The sequence below is a fragment of the Mixophyes fleayi genome, chromosome 4 (assembly GCF_038048845.1).
Source record: "Mixophyes fleayi isolate aMixFle1 chromosome 4, aMixFle1.hap1, whole genome shotgun sequence".
NCBI classification, from domain to species: Eukaryota; Metazoa; Chordata; class Amphibia; order Anura; family Limnodynastidae; genus Mixophyes; species Mixophyes fleayi.
Genome location: NC_134405.1, coordinates 324,820,952 through 324,839,457, shown reverse-complemented (window position 1 = coordinate 324,839,457; position 18,506 = coordinate 324,820,952). Strand labels below are relative to the sequence as shown.

General features: G+C 42.1%; 1 protein-coding gene across 1 annotated transcript in view; it reads right to left on the bottom strand.

The window, feature by feature from the left end:
* Positions 1-2,448: 2,448 nt before the first annotated feature.
* LOC142153021 (uncharacterized) overlaps positions 2,449-18,506 on the bottom strand; it is a 35,147-nt gene continuing 19,089 nt past the window's right edge. Inside the window, exons 4-10 of the mRNA XM_075210240.1 lie at positions 17,380-17,463; positions 14,024-14,092; positions 13,180-13,248; positions 12,944-12,990; positions 9,437-9,530; positions 7,873-7,912; positions 2,449-5,060 (exon numbers count right to left, since the gene is read on the bottom strand). Of these exons, the coding sequence (XP_075066341.1) occupies positions 4,937-5,060; positions 7,873-7,912; positions 9,437-9,530; positions 12,944-12,990; positions 13,180-13,248; positions 14,024-14,092; positions 17,380-17,463 (527 nt within the window). The 3' untranslated portion in view covers positions 2,449-4,936. The remainder of the gene's footprint in view (positions 5,061-7,872; positions 7,913-9,436; positions 9,531-12,943; positions 12,991-13,179; positions 13,249-14,023; positions 14,093-17,379; positions 17,464-18,506) is intronic.

Below are 18,506 nucleotides of genomic sequence, written 5' to 3'. Positions count from 1 at the left end.
TGTTATTAATATATTTTACTATATTTCTAGAGTGCAGAATTATGAGGGTCGGTGCCCAATGGTTTCTGGGTAAATGAGACTAGTTTGGAGCAAGTAACAGTAGTCTAGTCAGAATAATAGAAGAGCATGGAGTAAGTAGGATTCTGATGGCTGAGTTTAGGCTACTTCACTCAGAGGGCTGGGTGTCTGCGATCTAACTCAGAGGGCTGGGTGTCTGCGATCTAACTCAGAGGGCTGGGTGTCTGCGATCTAACTCAGAGGGCTGGGTGTCTGCGATCTAACTCAGAGAACTGGGTGTCTGCGATCTAACTCAGAGAACTGGGTGTCCGGCGATCTAACTCAGAGGACTGGGTGTCAGGCCATCTAACTCAGAGGACTGGGTGTCAGGCGATCTAACTCAGAGGACTGGGTGTCTGCGATCTAACTCAGAGGGCTGGGTGTCTGCGATCTAACTCAGAGGGCTGGGTGTCTGCGATCTAACTCAGAGGGCTGGGTGTCTGCGATCTAACTCAGAGGGCTGGGTGTCTGCGATCTAACTCAGAGAACTGGGTGTCCGGCGATCTAACTCAGAGGACTGGGTGTCAGGCCATCTAACTCAGAGGACTGGGTGTCAGGCGATCTAACTCAGAGGACTGGGTGTCTGCGATCTAACTCAGAGGGCTGGGTGTCTGCAATCTAACTCAGAGGGCTGGGTGTCTGCGATCTAACTCAGAGGGCTGGGTGTCTGCGATCTAACTCAGAGGGCTGGGTGTCTGCGATCTAACTCAGAGGGCTGGGTGTCTGCGATCTAACTCAGAGAACTGGGTGTCTGCGATCTAACTCAGAGAACTGGGTGTCCGGCGATCTAACTCAGAGGACTGGGTGTCAGGCCATCTAACTCAGAGGACTGGGTGTCAGGCGATCTAACTCAGAGGACTGGGTGTCTGCGATCTAACTCAGAGGGCTGGGTGTCAGGCCATCTAACTCAGAGGGCTGGGTGTCAGGCCATCTAACTCAGAGGACTGGGTGTCAGGCCATCTAACTCAGAGGGCTGGGTGTCAGGCGATCTAACTCAGAGGGCTGGGTGTCAGGCCATCTAACTCAGAGGGCTGGGTGTCAGGCCATCTAACTCAGAGGACTGGGTGTCAGGCCATCTAACTCAGAGAGCTGGATGTCTGCGATTTAACTCAGAGGACTGGGTGTCAGGTGATCTAAGTTAGAAGGCTGAGTTCAGCCCACTTTTCCAGTGATTTCCTGGTTGCTGTTCAGTGCTACTCTTCCTCAAATATAATTTTCTCATGTTCAGCTCACTGTTCCAGTGATTCCTGTTGCTGTTCAGTGCTACTCATCCTTAGATATCAGTTCCTTGTGTTCAGTCTGCTGTTCCAGTGATTCCTCAGTTGCTGTTCAGTACCACTCACCCACAGTTATCTTCTTCTCAAGTCTGTTCACCTCTGCGGTTTTCTTGCTGCAGAGTTTATTCTACTCCTGTGTTCTCCATACGGGTCTCATCTAACGCTCTCCCTGAGGGCCGCGGCCTGCGGGGCAGTGGCTGCAAAGCACATACCTCCTTGGGGGGGTTCCTGGTGAAGACAACCTGTCCCGTTAGACTCTGTGTCTCTGGGTTGAGTAGTGCCAAGTTAGACAGACCTGGGGATCCTATATGTCAGTTTGGATCATGGCACAGGGTTTAATTTGCATTGGAACACACAGGAACACAGTTTCAGCACTTATTTTGGCCCCTAGTCTTTAGTGTTTAAAAACTACTTTTAAAGTCTTCCCAGCATATATGATATATTTCTGAGTTCCACTTCTTTTTTATCTAAAAAATAAGTACTGGTTAATACTATATTCAACCTTTTCGGATTTTGAGATGCAAATGCATGATTTTGTATTTCTGGCACGGAGCTGTATGTAACCCCTCCATCTGAGTTGGTCTCTCTCTTCAGGTTGTGGGCCCCTGCAAGTGGTTGACTTGGCAATGAAAATGGGCTTTGACAAGCCCAAAAGTTTGTTCAATGACCAACCTAGTGGAGGCATATGCAGAATTGTATGCAAATTGTATGCTCTGTGGCTGGATTTAATATAGGAGTAAGGAACGAGTAGCCAAGGTTTCAAAGGGTTTCGATCTGCACATGCGCAATTGCAGTATGAAGAAGAACGAAGAAGACAAGGAGAAGATCCGGAGACAGCGCATTACGAAAAGGACGTGGTCAGTATTTTTTTTTTATCACAGAAACAGCAGTTTATTGGAACTGTTGTTTCTGTGTTGGGTTCTTCCTAAATTTGAGAAATAGTTCAATCCTTATCAATGCGATAAGGATTGAAAACTATTTTTCACTTTTTGAGAACATTGATAAATGTGCCCCCATGGCTCCGATCTGACCTTCCGTTGATCGTCATCTGCAGTCATCGTGGCTTGTGGCCACCAAACACACACATATATATATCATACACAGTGATTCCAAATCATTAGAACAAAAATTTGATGTTTAATTTTGTAACTTTGATTACGTGGAAACATTGGTAACAGGATAGAGTCTGAAATTTAAAAGCATAACATATAAAGAAAGCTCTTTATTTTAATGGTACAGTAAAAAAAATATGGGGATTATTATCAGCTAACATAAGTCACTTTTTTGCTGAAATGTTTTAAAAAGATTTATGGGAAACCAGAAAGAGAGACAAAAAAAATTACAAATTACTAATATGTTAATAACTACAAGCAGCTTACAGGTAAGGATCCATAATCAGACAATCAAAAGTCTTAATAAATTACCCTGGCGCTAAGCAAGTGAAAAGATGCGTAAGTGTATTAAACTATGATAATTACACAAAAGTGTAACTGACTTACAGATGCGAACGATAAGCAAAGTGTTACTTCCTTGTATAAATATAGTTTCAATTATAGAAGCATACGATATAGTATAAAAATATATATATATAAAAAAGATTTAATATTGTATAATACTTTAATGTACTGTGCGCTTGATATTTGAAAGTATTATACAAGTTTCTTAAAACTTGCTTATGTAAGTCAGCTACACCCCCTGCCCCCATTGCAGATTAATATACAGAGTTGGCACCAGAGTAATTATTAGCATTGAAAATCAGAACGTTATCATTCACACCTACATGTTGACTCACTTTTCAGCCACTAACTAATGCCTGAAATCCGCATTAAAATATTGTGAATAGTTTCTTATGGGCTCATCCCACCATTGCCTTTTTAACATTTTAAATGTAGGATTTCTCATGTGTTAACACATACTACTAATAATTTAAGCCACAAGCTGCATATTAGTATATAGATACCTAAGAAGACTTATACGTATTACTAGTGCAATAATTACGTTTACAAAAGGAATTAAACATTAAAACATTGTTAGTTCTCTAGTTTTGCTTAAATGGAAAGGGCATAACAAATGCAGAGTACCCAAAATTATGCCCTAACAGTTAAAAAATAAACATATAGGGCCTGATTCATTAAGGAAAACACGGCAAAAAAATGAGTAAGTTTTCTCCTGGACAAAACCACATTGCAAGGGGTGCAAATTGGTTTATTAATTTGCCCATAAGTAAAATACTGGCTGTTTTTTCATGTTTAAGACAAATACTTGATAGCTTTATTTGTACACTGAAATTTAAAGTTGATCTAGGACATGCTCTACCCCAACTATAAATCTGCCATCACATTAAATGTACCTCCCCCTCCAATGCAACATGGTTTTGCCAAGGTGCAAAGTTACTCATTTTTTTTTTACTTTCTTTAATGAATCAGGCCCATACTGTATATATACAGAAGTACAGGCACTTGCAAAAAACAATGTTAATCTATTCAGGTGCACCAAGAAAATCCTAAAGTAGTCATTAAATGTAATTTAAGGTGATGCTGAAGGAAGTACCATGATATACTAAAATAATACATTTTAAAATTATTGTGGTAAATGAATAAATTACCATGCAATTCTGTAAGGGTGTTTACAAGAAGTACATTCAGTCAACCACTACACACACACATCATATACATCAATGCTTTCATTGGCACACACTGGGTAAAACCATTTCTGACTGGCCTTTTTTTTTCCTCTTTCTGAGTCCACAAACCATTTTAACACCACAAACGCACCATTGTTTGGCAAATTTGCAAGGCTGTGCCCTAATGTACCTCACCAAATGTCTGAGGAAACATTCATTTATTTGATGATTGATAAAGGAGGCTGATATTCAAGTAAGAAATATAATTTTTTTGTTTGGGGGGGCAGGGTGAGTAGAGAGGTCAACTGACATCACCACAGTGGAGGAAGCCATTTTGTTTTGTTGTTTGAAGTACTCAACATAAAGTATTCACAAGAATGCAGTCTATTCTCTAAGAAATTGTCTGCCTCATTCATTTTTCTCCCTTATGTGCTTCTGTGATGTCACTGGTTACAAGTAAATGGATAGGCCGTATTCTCCTGAATATCGTGTTCAGTCCATAAGATGGCTGCCTTCACTGTGTGTTGACGATCTATACGCTTTATTTAGTTCTGGAGGCCTCTGATACAGGGATGTTAATGGACTGAACAGGAGCAATTATTACCATAGATGTTTTTGTATTTCAGACTTATGGGGGGAGATTTAATTGGTAGCGATGTGGCGCGCAGACAACACGCCGCACACATTGGCGCCAATTACGGTAGACATCTCCTCTCATTTACCCTCGAACCTCTGTGGGGTGCGAGGATATCTGAGCGGAGATTTCTGTCAAATCTCCGCCGTGAAGGGTCCTGCAGACGTTCCGGAGACACCTCGCCGCTAACTGAATCTCCCCCATGAATCAAAATATCTCATTAACGTGGCTCAGACAATCTTCTCTTTGCCTCTGTCTAAGAAACCAACTTGAGAGTGGACGTAGCTTTAGGATAGATGAGGGACATTCATTTAGTGGATATAGCAAAGAGATATACTCAAAAAGTCAGTCTTTCGTTTTATTAATACTAGTATCTTCTGTTTCTGTGGCTTCAGCTTCATCCACTTCAGCTCTGTCCGTCTCCGGTGCTTCTGTTAGTGGTTCTGCAGCGTATGTCACCAACTCTAAACTGGAGAGAAGACAGAGGGAATTAAGCAGACCTCTAATTCAGTCTCAGTACTAAGAAGTAGGTTATAATAGGTGAGGAAGGTTGTTTGGAAGGTAGAGCTGTACAATTGTACACTTGTGGGCTAACCAAGTGGATTCCGTATTCCAGACCACCAAAATCTTGTTTAATCGCACCAATTTATAGCAATTATTAATTAAAGTACATGTTATCTGTTACTACATTGTCCACCTATTCCATCTACAGCTTCTCTCTATTGTTATCATCAGCCAAGGCTGGTCTGCATTTAAAACATTACTAGCAATGCAGGACAAATAATACACAAAAAGCCAATGTTTACAAAGAATGTATAAACAGGAAACAGCCAACATACATATGGTAAACATAATAGCAAGAGGCACGATCTTCCAATACACAGTATAACATTATTCAGTACAGCCTCTCAAAATAAATATTTTAAATCTAAAAACAGAAACATAAACAATTTAAGCTTACCTAATTTGCGATACTTAGCCAATGTGCTTGGATTCAATAATACAATAAGAATGCAACAATACAGAACCCATATGTTGGCCTATTAGAAGCAAAATATGTTTTCTGAAGGGAATTGATTCAATCTGTAGAATGCATAAATTACACAAGGCAGGGGTAGTTTATGAGTTAATGAATTTTGATGCATATTTCTTCTTGATGCATCGATACAATAGATTTAAGGTTGGATGTATCTTGAGATGCATGTTATTCAGAATACATGGAAACATAGAGAATACAAAAGAAACATAAGTGCACAGATGCCTATTTGCACATATGTGAAATTTTTGCATTCAACTCTAAATCACTCCCAGTTTGTCAACTGAACAGGATGGTAACTAACTATTTTCTTCCTCCCAGCAGAGGTGGTAAGCAGGGCCGGATTAAGGGAATGGAGGCCCCTGGGCTAAGGAAGCCTCCATTCCCCCATGAGTGCCCCCCCCCCCCGTGATCCGAGCCGCCCCCAAGGCACTTAACTCCTTCCCCGGCATGCTGTACGCTCTTTACTGAGGAGATCTCGTGAGAGTGAGACTCACGATATCTCCTCAGTAAGGAGACTACAGCGCGTCGGGGAAGGACTGCACTGAAAGCCCCCGCCCCCGACCAATCAATAATGCTGATGAGCACTTTCAAGGGCCCCCTGGATGCCCGAGGCCCCTGGGCTATAGCCCAGTTAGCCCTATGGTTAATCTGGCCCTGGAGGTAAGCAGGGAAAGTTGCTACTAAAGAGAAAAATCTTTTGTTTGTATACCTTAAATTTCATGCCCACTACAAAAATTCCCCGTCCTGTTTACTTTGGCCAGGAGTGAAACATGGCAGCTCTGATTGGTTGGTTAGACAATGTAGCTCATTGCGCCTAATTCCCACATGAGGTGCAACAGCCACTAACCAATCAGAAAGGCTTTTGCATGCTCTGACGAATCAGAGCAAAGTCACTCTGTATTGTTAGTGGCCGGGGCACGGCGTGGAGAAGAATATAGTATGTATACAGCTTTTTATTTTTATTCCTTAAGGATTAAAAGCAGGGAGACTGAAGAGGATCCCCACCATAGATTTGGGTAATTAATAAATTGAGTAAAAGAGGATTTGGGAGAATCTTTATTTGAATTTAATAAAATATTTTCAAAATGTCAATGTTTTTTTTTTAACATAGCACTACAGGTCCCAGAGGCCCTGGACGCCAGGACAAGCGGGTGCAAGAAGTCCTACAAGCACAACCATGCTCTGACAACAGTGTGTAAGCTGGCACTTTGAGTTCTACAATCGCCAGCATACACAAGACTGGCCGCCAGAGCTTGCAGAGACCAGAGGACCACATACAAAAAAATGCTGATTTGTCACATTTAAGTGTGTAGTATCCCAACACCCACCAGACACAGGTGTTGGTAAGAATCCTGGCTATATCGCTCCTCGGGGGTGGGGTTATGCTGTTCATCCACCTAATATTTCCTCACTTAGCCCAGGTTATGAGTGCTGGTGCTTGTATAATTATTATATTTAAAAAAAAATTGGGGGGGTGGGGGGGCGGCATTCGCTAAAGGGGCCATTAGCAGCGAAGGATGCACCTCCTGACCGGTGAGTCTTTGCATGCTTTCACCTCTTATCTTATTGGTTCACGGGGTTATATATGCTATTTAAACATTGCCTTTGTGTGTAATATTTGTCATTCCTTAATAAAACTATGTAACTATGTGTAACTATGCCTCAATCATTGTTTAATATTATAGAGCCATTATAGGCATAAATAGACCTGTGTGGCAGAGTTTTATTTTGGATCTGATGTCTAATGTGTGCGAGACTAGTAGTAAATACTTATTTTAAAGCATCTGCAGTTAAAGGTCTTAAGCTAATTCTACACAACTATCTGTTCTCTGAATGTCGGCGTCCTGAAAGACGCCAACGCTTTCTACCAATCATAGTGGCGATAACGAGACTGTGGGACAAATATAAAAACAATGGCTCTATGCAGAGTTAGTGCACTTTTATAAAGCAATGTAAAGTCCTGCAGGAATATAATTATTCATCACAATAGAAATACAAATGGAGAAATATAATATTGTTTTCTCTGCCTATTTGCATTTATTGATACGAGTGGGAGTTGTCACATTGTTGTCTTTTATCAGCCAATGGAAGAGTGCCCCCCAGAGGACACATTGAGAAATATTTGATTGGTTTTTCAAACACTAGCTTAAAAATATCTTAAGAAATTTGAGAACTATGTAGATGATTAAAACGTAACCGCCCTATTATGGAAAGGAAGACCGTTAGTACAGTTTATACTTACTTGGGATACAAACTGAACATGTGCTGTCCTCTCAGTTTCCCTAATATTGAGAAAATAGGAAGCATTTTAGAATAACACAACTTAGACATTTTTGTTGCTGAATTGGAAATAACTTATTTTCTATTTTATGTGCGTTCATTTTGCAGAAATCATTTTACTTTGTGCTGTTTGTATCGTTACCATTGCTGGCTATGACGTGTATTCATATTTTTATCTGTGTTATTAATACACACTAAAGGTCATCTACTAACTCCAAATGATGCAGCCTGCAACACGTTTAGTATTCTGCAAATGCCCCTGTAGGAGCCTATAGGCCCACTTTCTGCTCTTAGTAAGTGCAAGTGGACACTTTGTTGTGTAACAATTTGGGGGACTACGGGCACAAATTTGAATATCTATTGGCAGCACGGTGGTGTAGTGGTTAGCACTTCTGCCTTACAGCACTAGGGTCATGAGTTCAATTCCCGACCATGGCCTTATCTGTGAGGAGTTTTTATGTTCTCCCTGTGTTTGCGTGAGTTTCCTCCAGGTGCTCCGGTTTCCTCCCACACTCTAAAAACATACTGGTAGGTTAATTGGCTGCTATCAAATTGACCCTAGTCTGTGTCTGTCTGTGTATGTATATTAGGGAATTTAGACTGTAAGCTCCAATGCGGCAGAGACTGATGTGAATGAGTTCTCTGTACAGCGCTGCGGAATTAGTGGCGCTATATAAATAAATGGTAATAATAATAATAATGTATACCAGCAAAAGAGAAAACATCTACTGCACCACTCTTCCAGTTTTCACCCACAATACTGCTCGTTTGCACCTTATTCATGTCTTAATGGGAGTAAGTTGAAATGGGGTCTGTCTTTATTATACGTGTAATATTTATAAATTTGAATGTTTTTATTACATTGGTAGATTAGCATAATCGTATAATTGCATTTTCCCATATAATAAGTCCCTGTTTGGTGAAATAATGTCTTATTGAAAATATAGGCAGATGCCTAAATAAGTTTTTTTTGCAGGGGGACCTTTGGTTGTACCTCATCGGGATAGCTTGAGTGTGTTGCCCCTTTGCACACAAAAAAGAGGCCGTACTCACACCACATAGGGGTGTGGCCATATCACGTTGATGCAGCAATAAAACTTCCCCCCTGTAAGCAGAACAGATCTCCCAACCATCCTGAAATTAGGACAAACGTTTTGACCGTGTGACAGTTCCGATAAATCTATGTGTAAATAACAGATATTACATCTAACAAGAAAGAATGACGGGAACTCACTATAAAATTCATGTTGGCAAATGTTTTGGTTCCCAGGTCATAGTTAATGACCTATGTTGCAAACAGTAGCAATGTCTTAATGTACTGTTAAGAGCAAATGATCATTCGTGGTGATATGGGGAAATTAGGCATTGAATTGTATTTACCTTTCATGTACTATTACTCATTTTATGTGTAATCCATGTGCAAAATAGTCCATAGATCACATACAAGGTCTGTAGCAACTGTTAATACACCTATGTAAATAACAGGCGTGTTCTTATTTTTTGGATGCGTTTGAGCTATAACTCACCTCTTAATTTTAGAACCAGCAGAGAGACCAGAACAATCAGAATGATTAATATACTAACAGAAATGATCACAACGTGGAGAAAAACGCCACTCTCCTGCAAGAGAAAAAGACACGTCAGAATAGTGGCCTATTAGTGAAAGATGGCTACACATAACAGACCACTCCACTAAATTCTATATATATTCTAGTAATTTGCAAGTGATCAGTTTACTCATCAACAGTGAATTGGAACATTAATCTGCTGTAACTGTTTGCTGGGACGAGCCATCGGACATCACAGTGATGTTTGGCTGCGTTCATATCTTGTACTCTGATACCCAAACAGGGGAGGGTTGGCAAATTTCACTTCGGGAGGCAAGACTCGACTCAGCAGCCTATTTTAAAGGGAAAAAACTGCAGGTGACCCAGTGACTCAGCCCAAGTTAGCCCCCCCTGCTCCCCAGCCCAGCCTGCCCATGTACCCAAAAATCCCAGATTTTCCTGCACATCCCTGTGGTGTGTGAGTACAAATCTGGGATATTACGTCACAGAGGAGAGCCTTCACCACCATTCCGGGGGCACATCAGGGACAATTGAATTCTCATTAATAGATGGGAGCATTCAAAACCACGCCCTAATGAAACTACCATTTTCATGAAGCCACACCCCTTTTCAAGTTCGAGAATCGGGAAATATAGGCATTTTATGTATAGGACGCACAATTCTAATGAAAAGTCTAAAAATTACAATAATTCCACAATTAAAGGTTATGAATAGCCCTATTATCTTTTATCAGTTCATCTCATAATTTTCCGTCTGTATTTCTTACAATATAATGTGATTTATAGATAAATAATATAAATGAAACAGGGACTGTTTTACAGTAGTATTGATGCCAGGCGTACATCAGGCATATAAGTGTGTATACATATGAACTACAACAGCATAGAGATAGCATAAAGATAGAGTACAGATAGCATAGAGATAGAGTACAGATAGCATAAAGATAGAGTACAGATAGCATAGAGATAGAGTAGAGCTAAAGTAGTGATTGAGTAAAGATAGAGTAGAAATAGCGTAGAGATGGAGTAGAGATAGCGTAGAGTTAGAGTAGAGATAGAGTAGTGATTGAGTAGAGATAGTATAGAGATAGAGTAGAGATAGTACAGAGATAGAGATAGAGTAGAGATAGCAAAGAGATCAAGTAGAGATAGCATAGAGATAGAGTAGAGATAGCATAGAGATAGAGTAGAGATAGCATAGAGATAGAGTAGAGATAGAGTTGAGATATTGTAGAGAAAGAGTAGAGATAATGTAGAGATAGAGCAGAGATAGTGTAGAGATAGAGTAAAGATAGCGTAGAGATAGAGTTGAGATATTGTAGAGAAAGAGATAGCATAGAGATAGAGTAGAGATAACATAGAGATAGAGATAGAGTAGAGATAGCATAGAGATAGAGTAGAGATAACATAGAGATAGAGATAGAGTAGAGATAACATAGAGATAGAGATAGAGTTGAGATATCGTAGAGATAGAGTAGAGATATCATAGAGATAGAGTAGAGATAACATAGAGATAGAGTAGAGATAACATAGAGATAGAGTAGAGATAGCATAGAGATAGAGTAGAGATGGTCTTCCCAATACATTTCAAAGTGTGTGCCTACTCTCCACTCTTGGAAAGCATCTCTGTAATCTAGAAGTGTGCCTAGATTGAGGGAAAGTGGAAACATCTGAAGAGAGGAACTACACCGTTATATAAGCATCATAACAAATTCCGAACTTCCACTACTACAGAACTGTGACTGGATGGACCTCCTATGCCACCCTGTCTGTTGTGTTGCTGGGGACCGGCTGGTCTTGCCTTGCCACCATCCCCTTTATTTCTCCCAAATGCGCCCTATAATCGCAGTAGGAGGGGCCTTTGCTGCTGCCACCACTAGGCTCCTTAGCAGCATCTAAACCCACGTCCTTCTGGGTAACTCTCGCTGCAAGTGTACCCAGTTGCTGGTACACCTGGGCTGGTACCCCTGACCACTTGTCTTCAGATCAGGGTTGGTTCCCACAGGTCTATAAAACTGGGCAGACTTGCAGGGTAGCGGACAGAGCGTTGATACTAAATGATAGGTTCCAACTTCAGAACAGCTGGATAACGGATTAGATTTGGTCTAATCTGCAGGTCACAGGAATTACAGCAGGTAAGTAGTGGTTAAAGCAGGATCTTGAAGCAGTGATGGTTTATTAGCTCAAGTAGCCCTTATAAGGACAGTTAAACGCCAGTTTGTGGTACTAGCGATCTTTCAAGAGTTACAGATGGAATAATACTAATACATGGTCAAACAGAGCGCTTTTATACAGATTTACACAGATACCCTGGCAGCAGGTAATCCAGCCTCCTGCTCCTCTAACCAATCCAGGTGCTTCATGTAGCCTGTCCATAGGGCAGCCTGCAGGGGTTTAACACCTTTTTACATTGCTACTAGCGGCACCACTACATCTGAAGTTTTATATTAAATGTTTACCATCAGGATTTAATATTTCTCTAATCCTGCTTGAACACAATTTAACTTACAAGATTCACATTCATCTGTGATCACTTGCATAGGGAGTCTACCAGCAAGTATAATTACCTCCTCCTCTCTTTCAGGTTCAACCGATGTTTTGGTTACTCAGCGATAAAAAGATCTAATTAACATGAGAGGACCTGTCTCCAGACAGTTGCAAAACCCAAACATGACATACTGTCTCAGAAGTCAATACATTTCCACACATATCAATATAAAAAGATACGTACATTTGCAATAATATGCAGAGGTGCACTGCAATCCTAATTAAAATAAATACCTACAATAAGTTATTTCTACGGGATCCAGCCACAAGAACCATCTATCGATCTTTGTTGCTACAAATACTTCAGTGCGGTTGAGTATATGTTCTTGCTAGGGTCTTTCTGGCAATTCTGTGTAACAACAGATTGCTTTTGGCTCCCAATAATATTACTGCCAGGGGTTGTCATATTAGGGTCATCATATTTGACATACATAAGTGACTTTTCAAATATAAATGATGACATCAATTCTCACCAAATGTAATGATATTTTTTCAGGATATTTTAGATGTATTCATGTCACTTGTGTATTATAATTGCATTTTCATAATGTGCCACTTTATTACAGTTGGGTGATTATTTGGCTCCCTCTAGAGGTGAGCGGATTCCCTGCAAATTTTCGCCCAAAACAAGTTTTATGTTGCAACAGGTTGTTTTGTAGAGGTGCTCAGTTGCGGTGATAGAATCTTCAAGTTCCGCAATGGAATGTATTAATGAATTAATAGTCCATGAAAAAAATAGGTCAACAGCAGTCAATCTATTATGCTGTGTTGTGAACGGTCTTAAGGCCAAATTTCGCCAGCTAAAAATGCTAAATTTTGAGGACAAATGCGGAATGAGGTGGATGTTTTGATGTATAGTTCTGAAAACAACGCTCATCTCTAATTCCTTTCAAACAAACCTTTGGCCCTGCATTTTTACCTTTTTCACTTGTACAGTTTTATTTCCTTGCAAGAGATCCACAATTCCTACAAAAAAGAAAAATGTAAAAGAATGTAATTAAAGTCACTGTTCTTGCACCACAAGTACCATATTGATAATGCACAGTCTATACAACCCATATCATCGGGCCCGGATTTTACATTTCTGAAAATGGGCTGAGGTTTTGCACGTTAAACGTCAGTCAATTGAATAGGAGGAAAGAAAATCATTATTACCTTTACCATCATTGCTGAAATCACTGGCTGGCTGTACAGAAGATGTGATATCTGGTTCTGCTAAAGCGTCTGCAAAAGAGGCACACACACCATTTAGAAATAAGTGCAATATAGTAGAACATGTTTAATGTATTGTGTCTTCTGGATAATCTGGAAAAATCTATATCCCTCCCCCAAAATTTGCAGTTCACTGACCCCGTACACTAATCTTCTTCCCTTTCCTCTTTGTTATGACATTAGCTCCAATAAACTGAGGTTTGAATTTCTATGAGGCAGGATAGAGATTAAGAGAGGGAAGAGGGTGACTTACATGCTCCTACCTTTTTGCTTACTTTATAGCTTAAAAGTCTAAAAATGTCTGTATACTAACCTGAACCAGTGTCAGAGCACACTACCATAACAGCAGCTGCTAGCTTGCCGAGTCCCCGGCTCGCTGTGCAGTAACCATGATAGGTCCCATTAGGGTCCTGGGAGTGCCATCACCTGTCTTTCTTCTAGCGTTTTGACCCTGCCTGACTCCTCTTCTTGCCCGTTATCACCCTTCCTTAACCATAGCTTTGGATCTGGATTACTCTGGACCTGTTTAGTACCGTCTTTCCCTAACTGTTGCTGACCCACTTTAAGGGAAACAGAGCTATTAGGGAAGATCATGTTAGCCCGGTCACTGGTGTTTATCAGCAGCGAGTGGTCCCAGATGTGACAAACAGTACTGAGAGTAAAGCATTATTTTTGTGGTTAAATACCTTTCAGAACAAAAAAAGCTGCAGATTGGAGTGAGAATGGGCTGAGGTTTTGCATGTGAAAAGTCAGTCAATGGAATTGGAGGAAAGAAAACCATTATTACCTTTATCATCAGTGCTGAAATCATTGGCTGGCTGTACAGGAGATGTGGTATAAGGTTCTGCTGAAGAGTCTGCAAAAGAGGTATACACACCATTTAAAAAGAAGTATAATATAGTAGAACATGCTAAATGTATTGTGTGCCTTCTGGATAATCTGGAAAAATCTGTACCCCTCCCCCAAAATTTGCAGTTTCACTACCCCGTACACTAATCTTCCCTTTTCTCTTTGTGATGACATTAGCTCCAATAAGCAGAGGAGTTAATTTCTATCAGTCAGGAAAGTAAAGAAGACAAAAAAGCTCCAAAATATGATTTGGGCTGGCTGTAATATGATCGGGTGCTGGCTGTAATATGATCGGGGGCTGGCTGTAATAGGATCGGGGGCTGGCTGTAATATGATTGGGGGCTGGCTGGAATATGATTGGGGGACTGGCTGGAATATGATCGGGGGCTGGCTGGAATATGATCGGGGGCTGGCTGTAATATGATCGGGGGCTGGCTGTAATATGATCGGGGGCTGGCTGGAATATGATCGGGGGCTGGCTGGAATATGATCGGGGACTGGTTGGAATATGATCGGGGGCTGGCTGGAATATGATCGGGGGCTGGCTGGAATATGATCGGGGGCTGGCTGGAATATGATCGGGGACTGGCTGAAATATGATCTGGGGCTGACTGGAATATGATCGGGGGCTGGCTGGAATATGATCGGGGGCTGGCTGGAATATGATCGGGGACTGGCTGAAATATGATCAGGGGCTGACTGGAATATGATCAGGGGCTGGCTGTAATATGATCCGGGGCTGGCTGGAATATGATCGGGGACTGGCTGAAATATGATCAGGGGCTGACTGGAATATGATCGGGGGCTGGCTGGAATATGATCGGGGACTGGCTGTAATATGATCGGGGACTGGCTGTAATATGATCGAGGACTGGCTGGAATATGATCGGGGCTGGCTGTAATATGATCGGGGGCTGGTTGGAATATGATCAGGCTGGCTGTAATATGATCGGGGGCTGGTTGGAATATGATCGGGGGCTGGTTGGAATATGATCGGGGGCTGGTTGGAATATGATCGGGGCTGGCTGTAATATGATCGGGGGCTGGTTGGAATATGATCGGGGGCTGACTGTAATATGATCGGGGGCTGGCTGTAATATGATCGGGGGCTGGTTGGAATATGATCAGGGGCTGGCTGTAATATGATCGGGGGCTGGTTGGAATATGATCGGGGCTGGCTGGAATATGATCGGGGGCTGGATGGAATATGATCGGGGGCTGGATTGAATATGATCGGGGGCTGGCTGGAATATGATCGGGGGACTGGCTGGAATATGATCGGGGGCTGGCTGGAATATGATCGGGGGCTGGCTGGAATATGATCGGGGCTGGCTGGAATATGATCGGGGGCTGGTTGGAATATGATCGGGGCTGGCTGGAATATGATCGGGGGCTGGCTGGAATATGATCGGGGCTGGCTGGAATATGATCGGGGGCTGGTTGGAATATGATCGGGGACTGGCTGTAATATGATCGGGGGCTGACTGTAATAGGATCGGGGGCTGACTGTAATATGATCTGGGGTTGGCTGTAATATGATCGGGGGCTGACTGTAATATGATCGGGGGCTGGCTGGAATATGATCCGGGGCTGGCTGTAATATGATCGGGGGCTGGCTGGAATATGATCGGGGCTGGCTGTAATATGATCGGGGGCTGGCTGTAATATGATCGGGGGCTGGCTGGAATATGATCGGGGGCTGGCTGGAATATGATTGGGGGCTGGCTGTAATATGATCGGGGGCTGGCTGGAATATGATCGGGGGCTGGCTGGAATATGATCGGGGGCTGGCTGGAATATGATCGGGGGCTGGCTGTAATAGGATCAGGGGCTGGCTGTAATATGATCAGGGGCTGGCTGTAATATGATCGGGGGCTGGCTGGAATATGATCGGGGGCTGCTGTAATATGATCGGGGGCTGGCTGTAATATGATCGGGGGCTGGCTGTAATAGGATCGGGGGCTGACTGTAATATGATCTGGGGTTGGCTGTAATATGATCGGGGGCTGGCTGTAATATGATCGGGGGCTGGCTGGAATATGATCAGGGGCTGGCTGTAATATGATCGGGGGCTGGCTGGAATATGATCGGGGGCTGGCTGGAATATGATCGGGGGCTGGCTGGAATATGATCGGGGGCTGGCTGGAATATGATCCGGGGCTGGCTGTAATATGATCGGGGGCTGGCTGGAATATGATCGGGGGCTGGCTGGAATATGATCGGGGGCTGGCTGGAATATGATTGTGGGCTGGCTGTAATATGATCGGGGGCTGGCTGGAATATGATCGGGGGCCTGGCTGTAATATGATCCGGGGTTGGCTGTAATATAATCGGGGGCTGGCTGGAATATGATCCGGGGCTGGCTGTAATATGATCGGGGGCTGGCTGGAATATGATTGTGGGCTGGCTGGCTCAGCTCAGCAGCCTGTTAGGAATATTTTAAAGGTAAAACAAATGAAAGTGGCCCATTCCAAGATTGGCCACTATGAGACCAACTCATGAGGGCAGATGCCCCTCTGCCCTGCCACCCACACAAATTCAACACATACCAAAAATCAGTTGTATGTGAACATATAGCAGCAAAAGCTGAACCTCATCCAGATATTTCCATTTGTCCTTTTCACATGTAGCTAGCATGAAGCGGCATACATACAATGACCGATTGTGAGCTAAAACCCTTTACGCGTTTCACCAGTGTCTTCATCAGGAGAGGTGGGCAAACTGATTACTCTCACCGGTGTACAAACAAGTTTATCCATTATTTCCACAAATAGAGTGTTCTAATAGATCTTAATAGATCATAGGATGTAATACACAGTCATCCATTGTGGTACTGTGATTATGACAAATGCGTTATTGTAATATTGTTCAGTAAGTATCATTCTTTTTTCTTTTGTTTCCACATTGCTACCCACTCCAAGTTACCGCTCTCTGTATTCATTTCTCATGAATCCCAGAGACTTGACCTCTCAAGGGCAGGGTGAATGGAGCCCACCCATGGCCGACAGGTATGTTTATTTTTTTTAAGATCTAAATAGTCAAAGGTGTCTGTTACCCAAGTCAGTGTCCTGTACTTGTCATTCTTAGAACTACAAGGTACAATTTCTGCTGCTACAGATTGATTGCGATATGATTTTCTGCCTCTGATCTGATTTTCAGCGATGTAATTGAATTTTTTGGAAGTGGCTTGGAGGAGCTGTACTATATCCTCACTGTCATTGAAAGTTCAAGTAATGCATCTCAAAACTAAATTATGCAAGGTACTTAAATGAGGCAACAACCCACAAAACTGACCTTGAAAGTGTTCCGTTTCTGAATGGTATTCCTCAGTGGGTTTTAAGCTTCTTGTGCCATGTGCAGTCACTGCAGTTGGAAACTCTGCGCAGGAAGAAAAAAATCAGTAATTTGTATTATGATAATGATTGTTCATGATCATGGTGAACTCCAGAGGTGAAATACCGCTAGCGATCTCTTTAATTAGAATACATGTGTGACAATCCTGTAATTGTAATAAGAAGAGATGTGCTTTCAGTGGTCTGTTTCCTGAGTGTGCTCAGTGTGTATTTCTACAGCTGTCAGTTATCTTCTACGTCCCTGAGCATGCTCAGTCTGTGTTCACCACTCCCCAGCTGTTTTCCTTTTGCATCAGAGCTTTTCTAAAGCCTTGATAAAGACCGTATCTTAACAGGGTCGAAACGCGTGGAGTGATTCAGGACCCTGCCAGGGGAATCATTCGTCATACCAAGCACGAGGAGGAAGGAACAAAACCATCTGCGGGGTTTATTTCTTTGCCTGTTAAACCTCTGAACTCTGGGTTTTGCACTATTTCCCTTTCTGTTTCTGATTTTGCCGGCATATTCGGGAGTGCTTTGGAAATTGTGGAGACTAAAAGGAAGAAACATCTTGGATTACTTGGAAGTTTCGATATATGTTCTCTCAAGGCACGTTCTCATAGAGTATTATGTGAGTGCAATGATATAAGGCACTCTTTTAATATATATAGGAGACCCCTTATTTCTAGAATATTTGGAGTTTGGAAACTTTTTCTTTTATATTCTGAGACTGAGGTCCATTCAGTTTTCTATTTCCACTTTTACATCGAGTGAACGTGTGGTATTTTCTTCTGGTTCCATGTTTAGTTATACTTTGGGCAGATACACGCGGTGGAAGAGTTGAAGAATTATTGAACTGTGTGAGGTCCGCGCCCTTCTCTACACTTAATTATTACAGTCTTATATATTTTTTGGGCGAATTGGTGAAACCTATACGTGTTGTTATAGGCTGCAGACTCAAAGGTGCGCAGTATACCTTTTCAAGTTGCTTAATATAATTTCTAAGTCATTGTTTGGTGTTTGCGCTGCAATTTCTGAGCCTGCTGCTGATCTTCCTGACTTATTTTTTTGGGAAACCTGATCCTGACA